General features: G+C 40.7%; 1 protein-coding gene across 5 annotated transcripts in view; it reads right to left on the reverse strand.

Annotated features, from left to right (window-relative positions):
- Nucleotides 1-25,149, reverse strand: part of LOC140205086 (potassium voltage-gated channel subfamily KQT member 1) — an 851,833-nt gene that overhangs the window by 592,805 nt on the left and 233,879 nt on the right. For all 5 annotated transcript variants that reach the window (XM_072272252.1, XM_072272253.1, XM_072272251.1 and 2 more), the window contains exons 4-7: nt 13,359-13,485; nt 7,167-7,245; nt 5,814-5,910; nt 3,561-3,701 (exon numbers count right to left, since the gene is read on the reverse strand). In XM_072272252.1, coding sequence (XP_072128353.1) covers nt 3,561-3,701; nt 5,814-5,910; nt 7,167-7,245; nt 13,359-13,485 — 444 coding nt within the window. The remainder of the gene's footprint in view (nt 1-3,560; nt 3,702-5,813; nt 5,911-7,166; nt 7,246-13,358; nt 13,486-25,149) is intronic.

Here is a 25,149-nt window from a genome sequence, read left to right on the forward strand (position 1 = left end):
GGGGTAATAACTGTTTCTGAACGTAATGGGTCAAGTCTGAGGTTCCTGTACCGTCTTCCTGATATACATTAGCTACCTAGTAAACCAGGGGTTTGTAGCATAAATATGAGGCTTCAGGCTGTAAAACATAATAAATTTGTTTAAAAAGAATATATTTATGAATGTCCTTTGCTATCTGAGCATGAAATGAGCAACAGATAATATGAGCAAACAGCAAAAGCATTATGGTCTTATAAATGATAGTAAAAGCATCTTTAAAGAGTGTGAGGACCATTGAAGGTTAGAGAGAGAGTACAACAGTGGAGGATAAAAGCATAACAGAGATAAATATAAAGATTTTACATCATTCTTTAGTGATGGTGGGAGCGTGAGAATGTAGGTGTTCTAGAAAAGGTTGTGGTTAGAGGAACTGGTGACAAGATTACCCAAACTCAAGGCTGAATGAGCCCAGTCATGTATACTCTTGACCTCTGAATGGTTGGAAAGAAGAGAGAGGACACTCTCATCACAAGTCCTGTAGAAATCTAAATAGAACTGGGGAGGAATTAATGTTCTATACTTGTGGACAAAGACAAGGGAAGATAAACTGAGTAACAATGGGTTGTTGGACAAACTGGATTCATATTTTCACCGATCATATGTAGATGATTTAGAATTGGGCATCAAAAGCATAACTGCAAAATTTGTTGATGCTCCATAGATTGGATATTTGCCAATTACAGAAAGATAATTTCAAAAGATTTTATGTGAAAAGAAAGCAAATTGCAACAGGAAAGAAGAGCTGGCAGATGCAACATTAACACAAATGTTGGATAATAAATATCGAGAGTAATCTGATAATAAGAAGTTAGAATGAGATAAAACAAACAAAAAGTAAGAGAACATAATTCTTAGTAAGTGGGTTGTAGGCAGTTACATTAATAAAAATAAGGCATAATTTTCAGAGATTTAAAAATAAAATCATATGAGGTATGAATCATAATGATGAATTTATATGAAGATTTGTTATGAGGAGAGATGAGATAGTGGGCTTTATATTTATTAGGGCAGAGGAGACCAAAGAAGATTTAATTGAGGTGTACAGATTATGAGATGAAAAGACAGGGTAAATAGAAAGAAACATTTCTCACAGCCATACGCTTAAGGTGAGGAATAGAAAGTTTAGAGGGACCTGGGGAAGAGTTTTTTTTTCATCAAGAGGTTGTTGCATTCTGACATGGACTGCCTGAGGAGGTAAACATAGAAACATAGAAAATAGGTGCAGGAGTAGGCCATTCGGCCCTTCGAGCCTGCACCGCCATTCAGTATGATCATAGCTGATCATCCAACTCAGAACCCTGTACCAGCCTTCCCTCCATACCCCCTGATCCCTTTAGCCACAAGGGCCATATCTAACTCCCTCTTAAATATAGCCAATGAACTGGCCTCAACTGTTTCCTGTGGCAGAGAATTCCACAGATTCACCACTCTCTGTGTGAAGAAGTTTTTCCTAATCTCGGTCCTAAAAGGCTTCCCCTTTATCCTCAAACTGTGACCCCTCGTTCTGGACTTCCCCAACATCGGGAACAATCCTCCTGCATCTAGCCTATCCAATCCCTTTAGGATTTTATATGTTTCAATCAGATCCCCCCTCAATCTTCTAAATTCCAACGAGTATAAGCCTAGTTCATCCAGTCTTTCATCATATGAAAGCCCTGCCATGCCAGGAATCAATCTGGTGAACCTTCTTTGTACTCCCTCTATGGCAAGGATGTCTTTCCTCAGATTAGGGGACCAAAAGGTGAAGGTAATAGGAACTCGAAACAACATTTAAAAAGCATCTGGATGAGCACTTGAATTCCAAGGGATAGAAGGCTACATACCAATTGTTGGGAAATGGGATTAGTATATGATGTGCTGAATGGTAATTTTCTGTGTTGTACATGCTATGAACCCTAGGTTAGATTACATTTGAAGAACAGTTGTGCATGTCATGGTTTTGGAAGGCTGTCCCATGTGGTATCCAAAATGATAGCTTTCTATGACACCTGCCAGTGTGCAGGTCACACAGATGATGACCTGTTCTCAGGTGATGGCAATAGAGTATCTGATTTCTATTGGTCCCTTCTTCCATCAAGTCCTTTCTTCACAGCTGAGAAAGAAGGGGAAAAGTTAAAAGGTAGGAGGAAGGGAAACAGGCTAGCTAGAAGGTGATAGGTGAAGCCAGGTGGGTGGGAAAGGTCAACAGCCAGAGAACAAAGAGTCTGATAGGAGAGGAGACTGGGCAATAGGAGAAAGAGAAGGAAAGGAGGTGAAGAAGTAAAGGGTCAGAGTAGGGAATAGAGGAAGTGGGGGGGGGGGTAGTTTTGTTCACAGAATGGAGAATCTGATATTCATACCATCAGGTTGGAAGCTACCCAGACGGAATATAATCCCTGTTGCTCCTCCACCCTGAGGGTGGCCTCATCTTGGCTCAAGAGAAGGCCATGGGCTGACACGTCAGCATGGGAATGGGAATTGAAATTAAAATGTTTGGCCACCAGTAAGTCCCACTTGTGAGAGATGGTGCGCTGCTGCCTGACAAAGTGGTTTCCCAATTACGATAGGTCTCACCAATGTAGAGGAGACTATAGGAAGACCTACTCTAGAAAGGACTCAAGGACTATAAGCAATTCATGGCATAGATTAGCCAGGACAACATCAACAATGAGAAACAATGACACACTTCGGATACCAAAAGCATATGCAGTGATAAAGAACAGGGGAAGATTCATATTATCCTCAAAAGGACAATAAAAAGTGGAATAGTTCTTTTGATCAGGAAGTGGTCATTAAGGAAAGGAGAAAATGTTTATCTGCTACAAAGTTTGACTGAAGAGAGACAAAGATAATCTTTTGAAAGTGAAGTGGTTAAATATTTGAAACAAAGGAAGTATCAAGGTATGAAGACAAAGAAGAGTATTGGGATTAGTAATGGATAACTTCAACAAAAAGTCAAGAAATGTATGATGAGCCAAGTGGCTACATTCATAACTTAAACTGCAAAAGTTCCAAGGCACATTGGTTTTTCCTGATAGAATATCAAGTATATAAAATAATACAGAATGATATATTAAAAACATTTAGTATACTTAGCAGCAATTTGTTGAGTATTTGTTCAAGCAGATTCCATTGTTGTGGAGCCCTAAGTTACTCTAATGTCAAATCAGTTGGTTCTACTAAACAGACAAATTTCACCCCTGGCCACTATAAATCAGGGCCCAGCTTTGCTTACAAAGATCCATGTCACACCAGGCAGACTTTGGGTTCTGTGCAATGCCTTGTTGGAACAGACGGCACAAGTTTCTTATTAACCTACCCAGATATCAATCAGAAAATTGTAACAGGAGAAGACAAGAGTTGTAGCTGAGCAGAAAATTACAGGAGTGCTTCAAACTGAAAACATCAGATACTAATTATCCTTGGCCCCTATTACTGTTTTTTTTACAGTCCATTTCCTTATCGGGTCGTATTGTTGAAGTAATTTCCAGTTCTCAAATGACTCTGCTAAGCGGAGAGTTTTCCCACTTACAAACACTTACCACACCCCACCACAGTGCATCTGCATAGCTGCCAAACTGCTGGGAGCCACTGTCATCCACTGCATCTTTTTCAGCCAGATATACAAAGTAGGAAGAAAAGATGAGGCCCAGGAAGCCAATGTACAGCGTGGTGATCAGCTCCTATTCAAATACAGAGTGACAAGAAAATTAAACTCCAGATGATTGTAGCTCAGAGTTGTTCACTGCACAACAGAGGAATATCTTGTGCTAGTGAGCAAACTCAGCATCAGAACACGGAAGATGGAGTAGACCATTCAGGCCCTCAAGCTTGTTCATCCAATCAGTTAGATTCAGGTCATCCTAGCTCAATTTACCAAACCTAATTTATGTGTCATAGCTGCCAAGGGTCACTGATACCATCCCACCCTATTGGGACAGAGAGAATGCTTGATTTTCATTTACAGCTCATGTGCAGAACTTTTTCATGATTTTCTCCTTAAAGGCAAACAACAAATTTTATGATTATACAGTATCGTCTGGTACTTGAAATTGCTTCCATGGGAAATAGTGTCTCTGCACCTACCCTAATGAACTAGTTTGACATTGCAAGCATCTCAGTTTGTTTTCCCCTCGACTTTCTTGATGAAGTGCAAGCTGAAAGAAAATAGAATTTTAAACTTTCACCATCAGGGCAGGGCCAATGTGTTTCACTTGTTGCAGAAACCAAATAACACTCTTACCACAGTAGTCCAACTTTCATCCCTTCTTGTAAAAAGACTGATATATTTTTACAAAGCTGCACTTTGCTGTAGACCTATCATCACAAAGCAGCTCTAAACTTTATATTAATTCCCAAAACACATTTTCATGCTTGTGTGGAAAAGATGCTTATATGACATTAGGCCAAGTTAGAACTAAACCCAGATATGTTAAAAAGGGTGTGTGACATCCTGATTGCATGCAGTTAACCCTCTTAACCTTTAAATTCATGTTTTTCAGTCTTTCTAATATACAATAATTAAATCAGTGAGTTGAGTCAAAGCATGTAAGAAAAATAATTGTCTAAAATTAAAACAAAATGTGGCTGATTTTCTTTCTAAGTGCAAAATGGTTCCAATATACAGAAAGCTTTTATCTTTGATTGAATAACTATTGTCTAATGCTACAAAAGATGGTGGCGCCATGCCCAACCAAGTTTCACTTCTATTGATTTGTTGTTCCTCTAAGCTCTTTCCAAATTTCCACAGGCCTAAGAAAAGGTTGTATCATTGCATTATGTAGCAATTTAAAGATCTTCACGGCCCGTTTGCTTATCTTCAGTCAACGCCGCATTTTTACACATAATCACAATGAATGCAAGGACCAAATCAAAGAGCCTACAGAACAGCATGCTTGCACAATGTTGAGACTGACACTCCAGCACAAGAGCATGGCAATGTTGCACTGTTGAGATCTTTTGAATTAGATATGATACTAAATGACCAAAGTCCTTGGACAATTTGCACAGTGCTGCTTCAAAAAAACAGCCTTGTGAGCCTGTAAATTTCATAATAAATTCATGAAGTTCCTGTGTTTGCACACTTATTATTTATTAAGCATGCCACAGGGCATCAAGTCTAATAATTAACAATGTTAAAAATATGCCTATCAATTGCTTTGGCTCAGAATGTGAACAAATAACCTACCCCCCACCTCCCGCCCCATTTTGTCAAGTATTTTGGGACTTTATCAATGTCAAATTTTAAATTTCTATTGCTTTCTCTTTGTTTAATGTTTAATTCCCTCAATATCAATGTCTGACATTGAGTTCAATTGAGTCTTTGTTCTGTTTATATGATGATTCTGTAACTTCACAGATTAGGTTTTTCTATTGCCCTGCATGTCCTAAATGTCCTGTTACCAGTTATCAACTCACATTTTAACAGCATATAGACAGAGTGCAGGAAAGGTTCAATGAAACAGATACCCTGTGTGATAATCTGCTCCAGTGAATTCCAGCTCACTGACATTTTCTCATTGCTAAAATTAACCTACTTGAGCTCAGTAGGAAAAGGCAAGATATGAGTTGGAATGAGGGCATTCAGCAAATAACCAAGCGGTTTTACTTCTGCCAGTTATTTTGAGAACATTAAATGGGAAACAAAATCTGAATCAAATGATGAGGGTAGGAGTTGAAGAAAGTTCTGATCAAGATAGATTAGGTGAGTTGAGCACTTCAATGAAAGGCAGCTGCCTCTCAGTCGGACTTATTGTTCAAATCGGTCCCTGGAATATAAAACCAGGTTCACCCACCTGCCGATGAATAAAGACAACTGATCCCAGAAGTCTCCAGGTGCCACCCTGCCGATCGACATGCAGCATTCGAAGAATCTGCAGAAAACGAATGCCCCTGGAAGAAGATAAAATTAGTGGAATCACTTATTAACTATTTGTATAACAGGATAAGCTGCTACCAGTGGCACAGTCCTGGTGTTTAGGCTTTAAACCTAGCATTTGATGCTGAAAATAGCAACTAGTTAGCAATCAAGATTAAACCCAATCTAGAGCCTGCTGCCTTGGAACATCTTGTTTGCTTCCTTCCATAATTGTGTACATTAACTGCATTTATCACAAGTTGCTCTGCAAAGATAATGGGATAGCTGCTTTTCCTGAAACCAAGACAGCTGATGTATTGCGAACAATGCTTGTGGATGTGATATATCTGTGTGATTTGCAACAGTACTTCAGAATGTTATTTAATCTTAACCACACTAATGTAGGCTTCAAGCTCCTTTCCTCAAGGAACAGTAATGAATCAGCTGGGTTGTCACCACAACCTGACAGGCTTCATGAGCCACTTGTATGGGCTTTTATTTCCAGATTTTTGAAATTGGACTCAAATTCTCAATGTGGAATGATGGCGCTGGAACTCTGTTTCCCTGCACCAGTAACCCAGATAGCAGGATTAATTGTGTATCAGTATAAAATGGTTTCAGTGAGGGCCAGTAGCTCTCTCATTTTTAAATTAATCCATGTGCAATGGTACAACTTATGAATTGTTTCTAAAATAATATCAGCTTTTTCAGCCTATTACCCTGCGTGGTAAAGAATGCAAATAAGTTCTATGAATGTTTGGTACAACAAAAGGAGAAAGAATGAAGATTAAATTGGAGAATAAACTCCTCATGGTGAATTCCTGCAACATCAAGTCATTCTGCTCCAGAAGATGGGTGCAAGCCAACAGATAACTCTTAACACCAGGGGTGGTGCAGGTCAGAGAAGGGCCAGACAAAGCAGACCCTGGCATTGAGCCATGAGGTCTCTCAAGATGGGATAGTGGTCTTCTAAGTGGGAATTTTCTGACTTCACATTGTCTGTGATCCATCTGCCCCAAACATTACAAATGTATTATTTAGATAGATGGAAAATCAGGCTGTCATCCAACATGTGGAAATTTGAGGAGTTCACATAAGGGCATAACATTATTCCTTTTCTCAGTTAGGATTTTAAATGAGCAGAGATGTACTAATGATGATAATAAATATCAAACAAAACTAGATGATAGCAGAAAATACAATGCAGACAAAGAAAGATCAAGGAAAGCATTAACTAATAATATCCTTTCCAGCATGGTACCCAAGTTGATACTAAACTTGTTCTACCTACCTGATGGCTGATGTTGCAAAGACTTGCCCATTCGAACCCACACAGAGGACTATCACCGAAGCCACCACCACTATGAGATCTGTCAGGTTCAGAAACCAATTTAAGGAAGGTTACAGAAGTCTAGTATTTACCTCACATGCCCCACCCAAAAATAAAGTCAATGCTTGAGATGGGAGATACAATAGACAATAGACAATAGACAATAGGTGCAGGAGTAGGCCATCCGGCCCTTCAAGCCAGCACGGCCATTCACTGTGATCATGGCTGATCATCCACAATCAGTACCCAGTTTCTGCCTTATCCCCATAACCTTTGATTCTGCTATCTTTAAGAGCTCTATCCATCTCTTTCTTGAAAGCATCCAGAGACCTGGCCTCCACTGCCTTCTGGGGCAGAGCATTCCACATATCCACCACTCTCGGGGTGAAAAAGTTTTTCCTCATCTCCGTTCTAAATGGCCTACCCCTTATTCTCACTCATCAGCGGGAGCATGCTTCCTGCCTCCAGCGTGTCCAATCCCTTAATAATCTTATATGTTTCAATCAGATCCCCTCTCATCCTTCTAAATTCCAGAGTATACAAGCCCAGTCGCTCCAATCTTTTAATATATGACAGTCCCGCCATCCCGGGAATTAACCTCCTTAACCTACACTGCACTCCCTCAATAGCAAGAATGTCCTTCCTCAAATTTTTAGACCAAAACTGCACACAATACTCCAGGTGTGTTCTCACCAGGGCCCTGTAACAGCTGCAGAAGGACCTCTTTGCTCCTATACTCAATTCCCTTTGTTATGAAGGCCAGCATGCCATTAGCTTTCTTCACTGCCTGCTGTACCTGCATGCTTGCTTTCAGTGACTGATGTACAAGAACACCTAGATCTCGTTGTACTTCTCCTTTTCCTAACTTGACTCCTTTAGATAATAATCTGTTTTCCTGTTCTTACCACCAAAGTGGATAACCTCACATTTATCCACATTAAACTGCATCTGCCATGCATCTGCCCACTCACCCAGCCTGTCCAACTCACCCTGCATTCTCATAACATCCTCCTCACATTTCACACTGCCACCCAGCTTTGTGTCATTTGCAAATTTGCGAATGTTACTTTTAATCTCTTCATCTAAATCATTAATATATATTGTAAACAGCTGCGGTCCCAGCACTAAACCCTGTGGTACCCCACTGGTCACCGACTGCCATTCCAAAAGGGACTTGTTAATTGCTACTCTTTGTTTCCTGTCAGCCAGCCAATTTTCAATCCATGTCAGTACTCTGCCCCCAATACCATGTGCCCTAATTTTGCCCGCTAATCTCCTATGTGGGACTTTATCAAAGGCTTTCTGAAAGTCCAGGAACACTACATCTACTGGCTTTCCCTTGTCCATTTTCATAGTTACATCCTCAAAAAATTCCAGAAGATTAGTCAAGCATGATTTCCCCTTTGCAAATCCATGCTGACTCAGACCTATCCCGTTACTCCCATCCAAATGTGTCGTAATTTCATCTTTTATAATTGGCTCCAGCATCTTTCCCACCACTGACGTCAGGCCATCCGGTCTATAATTCCCTGTTTTCTCTCTCCCTCCTTTCTTGAAAAGTGGGACAACATTAGCCACCCTCCAATCCACAGGAACTGATCCTGAATCTATAGAACATTGGAAAATGATTACCAAAGTGTCCACAATTTCTAAAGCCACCTCCTTAAGTACCCTGAGATGCAAACTATCAGGTCCTGGGGACTTATCAGCCTTCAGAACCAACAGTCTATCCAACACCATTTCCTGCCTAATATAAATTTCCTTCAGTTCATTAAATACCCCAGGTCGTTTGGCCACTATTATATCTGGGAGATTGTTTGTGTCTTCCCTAGTGAAGACAGATCCAAAGTACCTGTTCAACTAGTCTGCCATTTCCTTGTTCCCCATAATAAATTCACCCTTTTCTGCCCTCAAGGGCCCAATTTTGGCCTTAACTATTTTTTTCCTTTTCATAGAAACATAGAAACATAGAAAATAGGTGCAGGAGTAGGCCATTCGGCCCTTCGAGCCTGCACCGCCATTTATTATGATCATGGCTGATCATCCAACTCAGAACACCGCCCCAGCCTTCCCTCCATACCCCCTGACCCCCGTAGCCACAAGGGCCATATCTAACTCCCTCTTAAAAATAGCCAATGAACTGGCCTCAACTGTTTCCTGTGGCAGAGAATTCCACAGATTCACCACTCTCTGTGTGAAGAAGTTTTTCCTAATCTCGGTCCTAAAAGGCTTCCCCTCTATCCTCAAACTGTGACCCCTCGTTCTGGACTTCCCAAACATCGGGAACAATCTTCCTGCATCTAGCCTGTCCAATCCCTTTAGGATCTTATACGTTTCAATCAGATCCCCCCTCAATCTTCTAAATTCCAACGAGTACAACCCAGTTCATCCATTCTTTCTTCATATGAAAGTCCTGCCATCCCAGGAATCAATCTGGTGAACCTTCTTTGTACTCCCTCTATGACAAGGATGTCTTTCCTCAGATTAGGGGACCAAAACTGCACACAATACTCCAGGTGTGGTCTCACCAAGGCCTTGTACAACTGCAGTAGTACCTCCCTGCTCCTGTACTCAAATCCTCTCGCTATAAATGCCAGCATACCATTCGCCTTTTTCACCGCCTGCTGTACCTGCATGCCCACTTTCAATGACTGGTGTATAATGACACCCAGGTCTCGTTGCACCTCCCCTTTTCCTAATCGGCCACCATTCAGATAATAATCTGTTTTCCTATTTTTGCCACCAAAGTGGATAACTTCACATTTATCCACATTAAATTGCATCTGCCATGAATTTGCCCACTCACCCAACCTATCCAAGTCACCCTGCATCCTCTTAGCATCCTCCTCACAGCTAACACTGCCACCCAGCTTCGTGTCATCCGCAAACTTGGAGATGCTGCATTTAATTCCCTCATCCAAGTCATTAATATATATTGTAAACAACTGGGGTCCCAGCACTGAGCCTTGCGGTACCCCACTAGTCACCACCTGCCATTCTGAAAAGGTCCCGTTTATTCCCACTCTTTGCTTCCTGTCTGGTAACCAACTCTCCACCCACACCAATACCTTACCCCCAATACCGTGTGCTTTAAGTTTGCACACTAATCTCCTGTGTGGGACCTTGTCAAAAGCCTTCTGAAAATCCAAATATACCACATCCACTGGTTCTCCCCTATCCACTCTACTAGTTACATCCTCAAAAAATTCTATGAGATTCGTCAGACATGATTTTCCTTTCACAAATCCATGCTGGCTTTGTCCGATCATTTCACCGCTTTCCAAATGTGCTGTTATCACATCCTTGATAACTGACTCTAGCAGTTTCCCCACCACCGACGTTAGGCTAACCGGTCTATAATTCCCCGGTTTCTCTCTCCTTCCTTTTTTAAAAAGTGGAGTTACATTAGCCAGCCTCCAATCCTCAGGAACTAGTCCAGAATCTAATGAGTTTTGAAAAATTATCACTAATGCATCCACTATTTCTTGGGCTACTTCCTTAAGCACCCTGGGATGCAGACCATCTGGCCCTGGGGATTTATCTGCCTTCAATCCCTTCAATTTACCTAACACCACTTCCCTACTAACATGTATTTTGCTCAGTTCCTCCATCTCACTGGACCCTCTGTCCCCTACTATTTCTGGAAGATTATTTATGTCCTCCTTAGTGAAGGCAGAACCAAAGTAATTATTCAATTGGTCTGCCATGTCCTTGCTCCCCATAATCAATTCATCTGTTTCTGTCTGTAGGGGACCTACATTTGTCTTTACCAGTCTTTTCCTTTTTACATATCTATAAAAGCTTTTACAGTCCGTTTTTATGTTGCCTGCCAGTTTTCTCTCATAATCTTTTTTCCCCTTCCTAATTAAGCCCTTTGTCCTCCTCTGCTGAACTCTGAATTTCTCCCAGTCCTCAGGTGAGCCACTTTCTCTGGCTAATTTGTATGCTGCTTCTTTGGAATTGATACTATCCCTAATTTCTCTTGTCAGCCACGGGTGCACTACCTTCCTTGATTTATTCTTTTGCCAAACTGGGATGAACATTTGTTGCAGTTCATCCATGCAACCTTTAAATGCTTGCCATTGCATATCCACCGTCAATCCCTTAAGTGTCATTTGCCAGTCTATCTTAGCTAATTCACGTCTCATACCTTCAAAGTTACCCCTCTTTAAGTTCAGAACCTTTGTTTCTGAATTAACTATGTCACTCTCCATCTTAATGAAGAATTCCACCATATTATGGTCACTCTTACCCAAGGGGCCTCTCACGACAAGATTGCTATTTAACCCTTCCTCATTGCTCAAAACCCAGTCCAGAATAGCCTGCTCTCTAGTCGGTTCCTCGACATGTTGGTTCAAAAAACCATCCCGCATACATTCCAAGAAATCCTCTTCCTCAGCACCTTTACCAATTTGGTTCACCCAATCTACATGTAGATTGAAGTCACCCATTATAACTGCTGTTCCTTTATTGCACACATTTCTAATTTCCTGTTTAATACGATCTCCGACCTCACTACTACTGTTAGGTGGCCTGTACACAACTCCCACCAGCGTCTTCTGCCCCTTAGTGTTACGCAGCTCTACCCATATCGATTCCACATCTTCCCGGCTTATGTCCTTCCTTTCTATTGCATTAATCTCATCTTTAACCAGCAACGCCACCCCACCTCCCCTTCCTTCATGTCTATCCCTCCTGAATATTGAATATTCACATACCTAAAGAAGATTTTACTATCCTCCTATATATTCTTGGCTAGTTTACCTTCGTACCTCATTTTTTCTCTGCGTATTACCTTTTTAGTTATCTTCTGTTGCTCTTTAAAAGTTTTCCAATCCTCCAGCTTCCCGCTCATTTTTACTATGTTATACTTCTCTTTTATATTTATACTGTCTTTTACTTGTCTTGTCAGACACGGCCTCCCCTTACTCCCCTTAGGATCTTTCTTCCTCTTTGGAATGAACTGATCCTGCACCTTCTGCGTTATTCCCAGAAATACCTGCCATTGTTGTTCCACTGTCGTCCCTGCTAGGGTATTGTTCCATTGAATTTTGGCCAGCTCGTCCCTCGTAGTTCCGTATTTCCCTTTGTTCAACTGTAATACTGACATTTCTGATTTTCCCTTCTCCCTTTCAATTTGTAGATTAAAACTTATCATATTATGGTCACTACCTCCTAATGGCTCCTTTACCTTAAGGTCCCTGATCAAATCCGGTTCATTGCACAAAACTAAATCTAGAATTGTGTTCTCTCTGGTAGGCTCCAGCACAAGCTGTTCTAAGAATCCATCTCGGAGGCACTCCACAAACTCCCTTTCTTGGGGTCCAGTACCAACCTGATTCGCTACATGCCAATTTTAACTCTTGTTTAACTTACACTCTACATCCAGACTACCGTTTGGGGGCCTGTGGATAACTCCCATTAGGGTCTTTCTACCCTAAGAATTTCTCAGTTCTATCCATATTGACTCTATGTCTCCTGATTCTATGTCCCGCCTCGCAAGGGACTGAATATCATTCCTCACCAACAGAGCCACCCCACCCCCTCTGCCCATCAGTCTGTCCTTTCGATTGGACGTATATCCTTGAATATTCATTTCCCACGCCCTGTCCACTTGAAGCCAAGTCTCTGTTATTCGCACAACATCATACTTACCAATTTCCACCTGTGCCTCAAGATCATCTACTTTATTTCTTATACTTCGTGCATTCATATACAATACTTTTAATTCATTACTCCCCTCACCTTTCATATCAATTCCTATTTCACTTGGCCATACTGTACGATCCCTTCTTGAGCTTTCTGCTCCGTTGATTCTGTTGTCTTTCTTAAGTTTTCTTATACAAAATTATAAAAGGCACTTAGAGAATGGGAAATAATTGTTCATGCAATTGTAACAAATGGACTGCACTGATAATTTATTTTGTATGCTTTCATTGTTCCCATTTTAGATATTCAACATTTTCCTTTACTTTGGGCTCACAGCAGTATTCAGCACCCCTCAAATGAACATGTTATCAGTCTCCCATTGAAGTTAAGAAGTGTGGCTCTGAAGCCAAATGTAAGGAGTTACACAGGCGCAGGAGCCGCTTATGTTAAAGTAACTGATTGTCGCACACCATGTGGGTGGAATATTATTCATCTGCCACTCACCAATAATTGAGATGGGCTTCCTTGCAAAGCGTAGCCTTCCCCAGAATCCAACGTATTTACTGCGGCAGCCTGCTGACCATAGTCGGACGATGTACTCAGTTCCAAAGAACACCACTAATACAATCTCCTATTGAGAAACAAAGATGATAGATGTGGAGTAACTCCAAACGGCACAAGATCTGGACACAAGTAGAAAGTTTAGAGGTTTCACTGTGACTGTTAAACTCTGTGCAATGCAAGACTGGTGCAGCAGTCATCCTCTAAAACAATGGATCATTTGAAACAAAATAGAGAGTGGTGAAAATCTCAGGAAGTGAGGATATTGAGATTGCCTCATAGGCCTTAATCTGCTTAGTCTTTCCAACATTTGCAGGATCTACTGTATCTTGCTGATGGATTATTTATTTATTTATTTAGCAGCGCGGCATGTAATAGGACCTTACGGAGTTTCGAGCCACACCACCCCAGAAATCCCCAAGAATCCCAATTTAACCCCATCATAATTTTTATTTTAGATTATCAGGACACACAGTCCTCTTTTATTGTCATTTACTAATGCATGCATTGATAAATTATACAATGTTTTTCCAGAATGATATCATGGAAACACATGACAAACCGACTTAAAAACTAACAAAAACCACATAATTATAACATATAGTTACAACAGTGCAAAGCAATACCGTAATTTGATAAGAACAGACCATGGCACAGTAAAAGTCTCAAAGTCTCTCGGAAGTCCCATCATCTCACGCAGACGGTAAACCTCCAGCACCGCCAACTTGCCGATGCAGCATACTGGAAGCATCCGACCACAGTCTGACTCCGAGTCCATCCGAAAACTCCGAGCCTCCGACCAGCTCTCCGACACCGAGCACCGAGCACCATCTCTGCCGAGCGCTTCGATCCCAGCCCCGGCAACAGGCAATAGGCAAAGCCGAAGATTTGGGGCCTTCATCTCCAGAGATTCTCGATTGCACAGTAGCAGCGGCAGCGAAGCGGGCATTTCAGAAGTTACTCCAGGTGTTCCTCCGTGCTTCTCACAGCTGTCTCCATCAAATCTGGATTGTGCACGGCCCCCTAGTTACACATGCGATATTCATTCGGAACGGCCGCACGTGCTGCGTCGCGCCGCCATCTTCTCCTCCCTCCAATCATGGGACATTTAAAAATAACCTACATTTCTTGGACTGTGAGGAAAGCAGAGCAGCTGGAGGGGAACCCATTCATTCCACGGGGAGAACATACAGACTCCTTACAGATGACGCCGGAAGTGAAATCCGAACTTCGATACCCCGAGCTGTAATAGTGTCATGCCAACTGCTATGCTTTTGAGGCACCTCTCGCAGATAATTTGTAGTGAGGTTGGAATTAGGAGCAGGCATGTTTGAGAGCAGACTGCAGTTGCAATGGACTAACAGCAAAAGAGATATATTCCATTTCATTTGCTTATCTTTGAGGACTGAGGAGTACTTACGTATTTGTGCATTTCAGTAAAGGCCGCATGACTAGCACACTGCCTCTTCCTGCTTTGGATATGACTAGCCAGTTCATCTTTGAGAATACTTTAATTATGTTAGATGGAGAGAGCAATTTATAATCTTGCAAGGGGAATCTATTCTTATTTTAAATTGGAATGAATATCTTAGATAAGATACTTTCTTTACAAATTTGACCTGAGCCTTTGTGCTAAGTGTAGAACTTTCCTAATATGGTGCTGAGATTTTTTGGAAAAAAAAGCAACAGGTGTTAGACGCATCAATTGAAGCTGGTCACACGCTGCCACTCTAAATAGTCTGCAATAAAGCCACTTTTGATAATCGAGCTCAGATCCAAGCAAAATAGAGTCAAGTTAAAAGCCACAAGCTCTGTTGCTGCCCTTACATTGACTTTCTAAAGATTCAGAGTAAGATGCACATTTCTGATCCTCGACAATCCAAGCAGAAACACTTTGGTGTCATGTTTTCATTTGTCATCGAATACACCAATTTGTTAAAAAAATGTAAATGAGAATAAAGTGATGTCACTTCACTGCTAAAGACAGGACTGCTTAAAATTCTTCCCAACGCACCACTGTCCCACATCTTCCTTTTAATCCATTTGTCACTTTGTGTATTGTTCTCTTTTTAACAATGCTTTATAAAAGCAGTAAGAATGTTGATTGCTCGGGATGAAACCTTGCTGGAAACATCCAGAGCCAAACTACCGGTTGACAGGAACTGTCTAATGTATCATTCTATGCTAGTAGATGATTATAGGAGTGGTACCAGAGTGGTGCAAGCTGTAGAAACACCAATGGAATTGTCACTGGGCACTCCAACAGCATTACAAGACAAACAATACATTAGAGAACCAAACTAATGCTAAATTAACTGTTTGGTCACGCACACACAAGCTGGCACAGGTTTGGGTAAAGCCCTGAGAACAAACTTCAATGAATAATATTTATGCTTAGGGAATCAATCATGAAGTTGGTATAAAAGTCTTCTTTAAGTGTTTATCAAGTTATTTAATTGACAAGTTAATTAGCGTTCATGGACAGATGGTAGTCTCCTTGTTGCTTAATAAAGGGATCCTTTGATTGGATCCCTACAAGGAACCGCCTTTCACATTGGAATTCACCACTCTTGCCACTCAATATTCCTAAGTTTATTTCTTTCTCTCTGTCAAACCCCATGTCTCTGAAATAAGAATTTGCACTTTGAACTAGCATTGTCAAAGCAGGAAACTTCATCAGCTGCCACACCTCTTGAAATGATTTTAATCAACAAGGGAAAAAATACCCTATTTTTATTATTTTTTTCCATGTGTACAGCTTGTAAACCAAGGCATTGTCAAATATGTAAATGTGCACTGTCAGCAAGACAAAGCACAAGACAAGTAGGCAATGGTTACTGTCTTTGAATTCCTAACTCTACATGCAGACAAGCTAAGTGTGCATCGATCAATCTTGCAAGAGACTAAAACGACTAAAAGGAGAGGACTAGTCGGCTGAGCGCCAGGCGCCATTATTCACGTCTGATGTTTAAATAAAGGACCACTGACCCCAACGAGACCTCAGATATTCATGGGAGGTCAAAGGTGAAAGTGCACAAGCTGTTCTCCGTAGCTGTACAAAACCAATCCAGGTAACCATTAGCAACCAGAACATGCCCCCTGGTGACTGCTTGCTATCGGAAAGTATTTTCTTCTTTAGGCCCTTGCATGAGCGCAAACAGCTTTGCAGTTTAATAAATAGCTTGTTGCTACAGTTCAGTACGTTTATTAAGGGCAGAGCCAGAGAAGATAATATTACCAAAGAGCGAGAAATAAATCAAGTTTTTAAAGGCTCAGATCTTTGCAAAGCTGCATATTCTAACCAGTGAGTGAACACAAAAAGGAGAATCAATTAAGGAAAATACTGTATATAATAATCAATGGTCATGTGCAAGCACATCCAATTGTCCCAACAGCGCACATGTCAGGGCAGTAGGAGTGGGATTGGGGATTACCGCGCTCCAACAATTACAGTGAGGCAGTCCCATGTGGATCATTGAACCCTAACACTAAATCTTTAGGCAGGGGGTGGTAAATTAGTTTTAGAAAAAGACCTGTTTAAAACTGTAATATAAACAGCTCGAAAGGCTTTTGGCCTCTGATGGAGGGAGATTTTATCTTTGCACGAGAATTCTAGATCACTATTCTCTGCCAAGATTCCTTATCTGAGATCTCTGGCGATGCTTCATATGAGTTAAATAAACTAAGTATGGATTTAAACAAAATAATGAATATCATAATTCAGCTCTCCACAACAACTTGCGCAACTTTAATGAGAATAAAAACAGAGTGAAAACAAAGTTCAGGAATGTTATTTAGTGCGCTTAAGTCTTTGCATAAAGGCCTCTTTAGGCAAGTAAAAGACACAAATCAGATCAGACCTAAGTACCCTAATTAGAGTCAATTATTCTTTTTCTCCCACTAGTAATTCATTTAATTCCTCTGTGCTGGGGAACAGTGACTGCATTTCAAGTCTGAGGAAAGATATGGAGTTTATGTTCAACTCTACCCATCATTAATACTGATGATTTGCCACATTTACGTTATGATACACTCAGAGAAATCCTGATGATATTTGACGGAGGGAAGGTGAGAAGCAGTAGAATGGTGCTTTACTCCCTGAGTGAAGCAATAACACAGCAATGAGTGAATGCCACACAACCCATGAATCATGAACTGCCATTTAATTCATGGCTGATGTGTCCTTCATTTCCCTTTACCTGTCTTACCTTAGATGTTTTTCCCTAAAAATAACCTATCACCCAGTCTTTTTACGAGTCAGCCTTTGAGGGAAGTCCATTCCGTTTTCACTGCTTTCTGAGAGGCAAAATAACAACTCCTCCTTCACCCCGTAAATACCATCTGCATTTTAATTCTAAGATTGTGCATCCTTACTCTGAATTCTGTCACCATGAGGAACAGTGGGATGTTCTGAGTCATATTGCTGAAATGCAGGATAATGGCACATGTAGATACAAAGGACTGTAGGTGCTGGAATCTGGAGAAAATAACAAACTGCTGGAGGGATGAAGTAGATCGGGCAGCATGTGTAAAGGTTAGTGGAGAGTTAATGTTTCATGTTGAAACCCTACATCACAGACAATGTCATACGTGCTTTGTCCTTTCCTTCCAAAATTCTGTTGCATTAACTTAAGTGGAATCATCCTTTGGAAATAAATTATAACATGCAAGCACCTCTATATCATGAATTTAGCAAATTTCTATCCCAGTTTATCAGTACTTTATGGACCAATGCTAAGCTTACCTTTCAACTTTCCAAGCATGCGAGTGTAGGAATAAAACGTCCCACCACTTGGGACAAAATTATATATGTTACTGGCTCAGGGTTTTGTCAGTGTTACCAAATTAGGAAAAGACCTGTGCGATTATGGCACAGTAGCCAGAATAATCCAAGAACAAGGATATCCCTCACTCAACATAAGATATACATTGGATCAAGTAATATCAAATAGTTTATCTTTTCCGCTTGAAAAATGCATGCAAGAAAGCAATTCTTCGAGTATTCTTGCAATATGAGATGCTAAGCTGTAAGAATCCTTTATATTTGATAAGCCAATTACTCATATCTTCCATTCATACCATTTCATTTGCATCCAACCATGGTGCAGGAATAGGCTATGATTAATATGTATATCATGTGTCTCACAGTAGGACATTCATTTAGTTAGAATCCATAAATAACATAAGACAGTGAGTATTTAATGCCAATATGTTATTAGATTGTTGAACAAAACAACTTTGAATTGATTTTATTTTACAAAACAGTTACCTAGAACAAAATAAACAACTATAATGCAAGCTTGGATTCCAGTGAGGTTCCTCAGCAGTCAAGGCCATGGGCATTAGGCTTAGAGCATGTTCTAATTCTTCATTAGAGACCTTGTAATCTCACTACTTACTGTAGATTAAATCATAATCAACAGATTGATAGTAATATTGTGAGGAATCCCAGCAGTGCCCATGACAGCAATGTGGCGGAAGTATTCTATAGATTCACATATATCATACACTGAAGGGGTAGGGCACATATATCAAATGAAGCAAAAGACTGCAGAAGCAGAAAACCTGAAACAAAATCAGAGTCTGCTGGAAGTGCTCAGTATCAGTAGGATGAGAATCTTAGTCATCATCTGACTTATTGTTAAAGTGGAATTCAGAACTGACCTCCCAACTGAAGGAAGCCGCAGGCAAATGTGCAAACTAATTTATGCACAACAAGCATGCACAAAGAGAAGTGAGATAACAGATTCTTCAATTTGCTTTCTAGTGATTATCATCGAAATGAAATGCTGACAGTGAATGCAGGAAGACTTTCCAGTTCTTCTTCATTCTGCTACAGCCACCTAAGAAAGCAAGTTAGTGGCTTCAGTTTCATATCCCTTTCAATGTAATGGTTTCTCCCTCAGTGTAACATGAAAGCATCACTTTCAGCTACAATATCTCCATCATTAAATTCTCACCTTTATCTTTAAATCTCCCTTGGACCTTGGCCCTTTCTAATCTCTGCACTCATATCCAATTCTTGCCTTTTAAACATCCTGTGTTTTGTTCACTTCTTCGTAAGCACCCTTGCCTTGGAATTTCCAAACTCTGGCTTTTCATCTCAACCACCTCCTGAAATCCTATCTCCTTGACCAAGGTCCCGGCCATCATCCTATCAGCTCCACGTGCGACTTGCTGTCAGAATTTATTTGACAAGCAAACCTGTTAAGTGCCTTGGGAATGTTCTATCACGTTAAAGGCACGAAACAAATCCAGCTGACGTATGGATAATATGCTCAAATCCCCAGAGTAGGGTTTCAACCCATAATCTCCTGACACACAGGCAAGATTGCTGCCAGCTAAGACAAAGGTGACGCCACATTCAAAGGGTTAAATGTCAGGTGGGAGCAACATGCTGAATTCAGGACACAGAATACATTTGCAGCAGCTTTCCATTGGAGCTGTCAGCTGTGAACACTGAGTGGTTGGAATGGGTACACTGCTGCCAGATTAACTGTGCAAACACTTATAGTGTAACAAAGCTTGACGAAGTAGGTGAGATCAAAACCCAGTACAACTCCCTAATAAAAGTATGAGTTTATTTTACAAACTACACTGCTGGGGTAAATAAAAAAAAGTAATCATTAGTGAGATCAGAAATGATACATAAAATTCTATTTCTATATCACAAAGACAAAAGAACTACTAGTAGGAGAAACAGAAGGATCTTTGAATACAGGGAAATTTGTGAACATTTTGTGACATACCAGTGATATTGACCTTGGTTCTGATTCCTAGAGCCACACAAGTTTTAATTTTATTCAAATACAAACACTAAATAAAGTCAATTCTGTTCTATTTTTTGTAACCATGTAAACCAGCAAGAAATGTCTTGTTCATGAATAAACATTCTTCTTCATTGAAACTGGAAAACCAGGGCTTAAAATCTGTGCTCTGGCTCCAACCTAAAAATCTTTCCTTGTCACTTATCTGAAATGACTAGTATGAAGCAGCAGAGCGAATATCAGGAATGTTTCACAGAGAGTTTAAGTTTGTTTATAATCTCCTTTCAGCTTCGTCCAAGTCAGCTGCAACACCCTGTCCAACTCTTCAATGCAGCAGAGCCAGACACACTCAGCTGGGAGTAAAATATCATGAAACTGTTGAGGAAGATCAGGAAATTCTTCCCAACAGTACTCCAACCAACATCTAGCTACTTATCTTTTCAACTGGAATTTCAAGATATTCACAGCGCAGTTACCTGACACATGTGGCCATTGATGCCAATCTAACTGAGCCTTTTCCCTCTCTTTGCATCTCTTCCTATTTGCTTATCCTTCACTTCAGTCCAATTAGTCCTTGTGGTAATAAGTTACACATTCTAACCACCCTCCCTGAGCGCAGAGTTCCCTATTGGATTTACTTGCTGCTGTACTACACTGCAAGTAAAACCATCTCTACTTCAGACTGCCCAATTTTCTCAGGACCTATCATGCTACTTACCTTTGTGTCCTTTCCAAGAGAAAATACTTCCTCTTCTCAATATTTCCTAATCAATATCTCAGTTCTGATCACAGTTTATTGGTCCTTTCCTATTTTATAATATGGAGATCAGAACTGCAAATATGATCTAAAAAATATAGAACATAGAACGCAGAAATTTAGAGCACATTAGAGGCCCTTTGGCCCATAATGTTCTGCCGACCATGTAACCTACAATGAGACTTCATACATTTATAAACAAGAGAAAATCTGCAGATGCTGGAAATCCAAATTGCACACACTAAATGCTGGAGGAACCCAGCAGACCAGGCAGCATCTATGGAAAAAAGTACAACTGGCGTTTCAGGCCGAGGCCCTTCAGCAGACTGGAGAAAAAAAAGGTATGGAGTAGATTTAAAAGGTGGGGGGAGGGGATGGAGAAACACAGGATGGTCTATGGTAGGGATGCCTACCCTGAAGAAGTTTAAATCTTCCCTTCAATGAGAGTTCAGTGAAACTCTGTCTCAGCACTCCCCCTCTTGTGATCTCTGTGTCCCTCCAACTCTTCGGCCACGCGCATATCCAGACCCATTATCACAGATCATACATTTATCATTGTTTTTTGCTAATCTCTTCCATTTAGAAATGAAACCCAAGCTTTTTAATCTGCATCACAGATTCCCAACCTTTTTTATGCTGTGCACCAATACCATTAAGCAAGGAGTCCATAAACCCCAGGCTGGAAACTCCTGATCTACATTACGATTGATAGTTTATCTTCCATCCCAGCACTTCAATTCAACAAATTTTCTAGACAGCATGCCCCTTGCAAAATATACCACCTTACTGTCATCTTGTTGAAATTTAAAATGGGTTGTCTTGCCTCTGAATTTGTGATTGCATTTCTAGAATGTATCTTGTGGGTTGTACAGAAATGTAGTGTGTCCTTTTGTCATGAAAAGTACAACATAAATAGATGCCTTTCCTTTTTTTTAATCCTATTTCTCCTAACTCAATCCAATCTTGTAGCCTTTATCTAACTCTACTAAACCTAGCATTTTCTTTCTAATATCCAGTTCAAATCTGTGCACGTATAACAGGAGAAATAACAGAAGGACAGGTTCCCGATGAAATCCCACTATAATTGGACTCTGCTGTGTGACTCTGTGCAGGGGTCCATGACATCATGGAGTAATAGATGTGCCATCACCCACCATGCAACATGGCGCTGCACTGATGTTACTCTGAGCAGAGCCTGACACTTCCTGAACTAAAAATGGACGAATGCTGCTGGTTTCCTTTGGAATTTCACAGCTCAGTAAACTTTCAATTTCACTAAATCCTAGTGAATCTTACTTAACTCTGCATCCTCTTTCAACCAGCCTAAAGCCACTTTCAACTAAATTCCTCTGAAAGTTATTCTGTTGTCGACTGTTTCCTTGATCTGCGGTGCTCATCAACTCAGCAGGCTAGGTAATGATAGAAAAAGAAAGGGAAAAGCTGAGCCGAAATGATGGCAGACAAAAGTGGCCAGTTCTGAAAATTTTTTAGAAAGACCGAGTTATCTGAAGTTGGAGTAATGGATATTATGTTCACAAGGCTGTAATAAGCTCAGTCTGAAAATGACGTGCTGTTCCTCAAACCTTAGGCCTCATTGTAACAGTGCAGAGGCCACAGGCGGAAAGGTCAGAGTGGGATCAGGATGGTGAATTAAAGTGGCCGGCAGCTGGAAGGGCAGTGTCACCCCTGTGGACTGAATGCGAATGCTCTTTTCCACACTAACCACATCTTTGGGAATTGAACGCCAGTGCACTAAGTGATATGCTTGGAGGAAAGATTCTTAGGAAATCACTCAGGGTAGTTGCAGACTGTTCCATTGGGAGGAGTTATGTAGTTTAAGATGGCATTCTTTAAAGAAAAATACTTATTTTTTGCAAATTGCCACTATCAGGAAGCTAAAATCCTTTGTTTATGCACTGAATATGTTTGGTTTTGGGAAATGTTGGCAGGTATCAAAGTGTTTATGCTTTTTAAGTTGTTTTCCCATTCTGCTCCCCCGCTCCATCAAAACGAATAATCTTACAGACTTTTGCAAATTACTGCAAATAAGAAGAAGCCAAAATTATTTCTCCCAAATGTGTTTTGTCTGCAGCTCAGTCACAATCCTTTGAAGTGAATTCCACATTTTGGGCATGATCTTCATTTAATCCAGCACATTGATTTAACAAGATTTTACATCCATCAGTAAGTTGTATTTGAAAGAAATAATTGATTTCCATAGATTTCATGATCTGTTATTTCACAATTCTAGGCTTGCTTTTCGTAAATATTTAATCTGATCATTGTTGTAGGTTTTCCCCTTGAAATTGTTTTTTTGTGTTTTCCATGGATCTTCCTTTGCTTTCTTTTTCATTAACTTCTTGATCTTATAAATGTTGGATTTAAATTTGCTTTACATCTTACCGGAGTCTCGCCCCATCAGTCAAAAGTTTGGAGGGGAAATCTGAGCAAGTAAAGCTGACATTCTAGAGCCGAACTTGTTTCAAGATATGGATTCTGCATCCACTTGCTACTTGCCTTGTAGATAACTATGGCTGCAATGTGCAGTACATGGGTAACAGACAATTCCACTTTGCTCCCAGACTGTTCTGTCGGGTAAACCATTGGTGGCCATTAACTGATATTTGGCTTGCAGAGGAGATCACTTAAAAGGCAAACATTTGCTGATGGCATGATGTCCTTCTTCTTATGCACACCCTTTGCAGTCAAAGATGATTTGCTTTCACTAATGTAATGGGCAGAGGGAACATGTGATTTTTCTGATGGAGGGGTGATTGGCAGTTGCAGATCAGCTCCCATAGAGACTTCACCAAGGGTGGGTTTGGTCCAACAGCAACAAGGCTCAAGACAATTGGTGACCATGTTCTGATGAATGGGCACACACAACCTAGAGACCTCACATCTGGTTAAGTCACTCACAAACACTCTAACCACATCCAGTTCCGGTTTCACGCAGCAGTGGCACTCTCATCCGCCTCCAAACCCCTCCCCTCATCTATATCTGGTCTATCTGCCCTTTACCTTTCCCCTGCAGTCCTTGTTCTCAGGAGATGCAGTCTGACAACACAGACACCTGCTCCTGCTCTGAGCACTAATATGGAAAGGTACAAGTACATACATTTGGGAGAACAGGGAATGGGGGAGGAGACAGTTTCTTTCAAGTCATGAGTGATTAACATGGAAATCATTTGTGCCCCACTTTTGAGATGGTGTAAACTCATTTCCATCTGTTACCCTCAACGATAATGCTCCTGAGAAAGGTTATCATAGTTTCACCGATCAATCATTTGGGAGGAAGTGGAAATTCAAAACAAGTGAAGAAATATTATGGCCTTGTTGGCTGATACTTCAAATGCACAATGTTTGCAAAGTTCACCCATGAAACTGACTACCTCTCGCCAGGAGTTCCAGACTGAGCCCGAGACCCTGACAATGCCCAATGTTTTAATCAGTTGTACCCACAAAGCTTTGAGGAACTGGGCTTTTGGAGGGTGGGGACCATTAGCCATTGGAAAGTCTGTGTGATTCAGCGAGAGACTAACCATGTTGGTGGGCAGCTGGCCGAAAGGTGGTCAACTCAGTAACCTGCAAACCCCTCTGCCAATCACAACACCTCCCACTTGACAACAGTTCTCTTAACTGCTGGTGTGTGGATATACAGCCCTTTGCATTCTAATCTATTCTTTACAAAGAATTGTGCAAAAGCTAGGCTTTTTTTGTTGTTCAATCCAACATTCATTCTTTAACTAAAACCACCCAGAAGACGTTATCTCATCTCATTGGGTGGAACTTCTATTTTGAAGTTGCACCACACCTCACTCTGTGTTGCTTCGAGTTGGCCTGAAAATGTGCTAAGCACTGTATTAATGCAAATTATTTGTCTTTCATTTCCTCATCATATGTTTCCCCCGATTGTCAATTTACCCATTCTCCTTCATTCAGTCTCTTTCTGCCATGACTGAATCAGTGAAGGCTAGAGCTGGCAGTCCAAACCCAAGACCTTTTGGCAGCACTGTCAAGAGACTTACCACAGGTCTTGGCAGCAGATGAAATATTTGTCAAACCTTTGGCAGTGACAAGGTGAATTCTTTTCCAGGAATTTTGACATTGATTTTACACATTACAGAATTCACCAGGAACATTACAAAGTGCCCTAAATCATAATGTAAATTAATTCTGCAAATGGGATTTTCTTCACTGTAAAACTGGG

This window comes from Mobula birostris, chromosome 11 (assembly GCF_030028105.1).
Source record: "Mobula birostris isolate sMobBir1 chromosome 11, sMobBir1.hap1, whole genome shotgun sequence".
Taxonomy (NCBI): Eukaryota; Metazoa; Chordata; class Chondrichthyes; order Myliobatiformes; family Myliobatidae; genus Mobula; species Mobula birostris.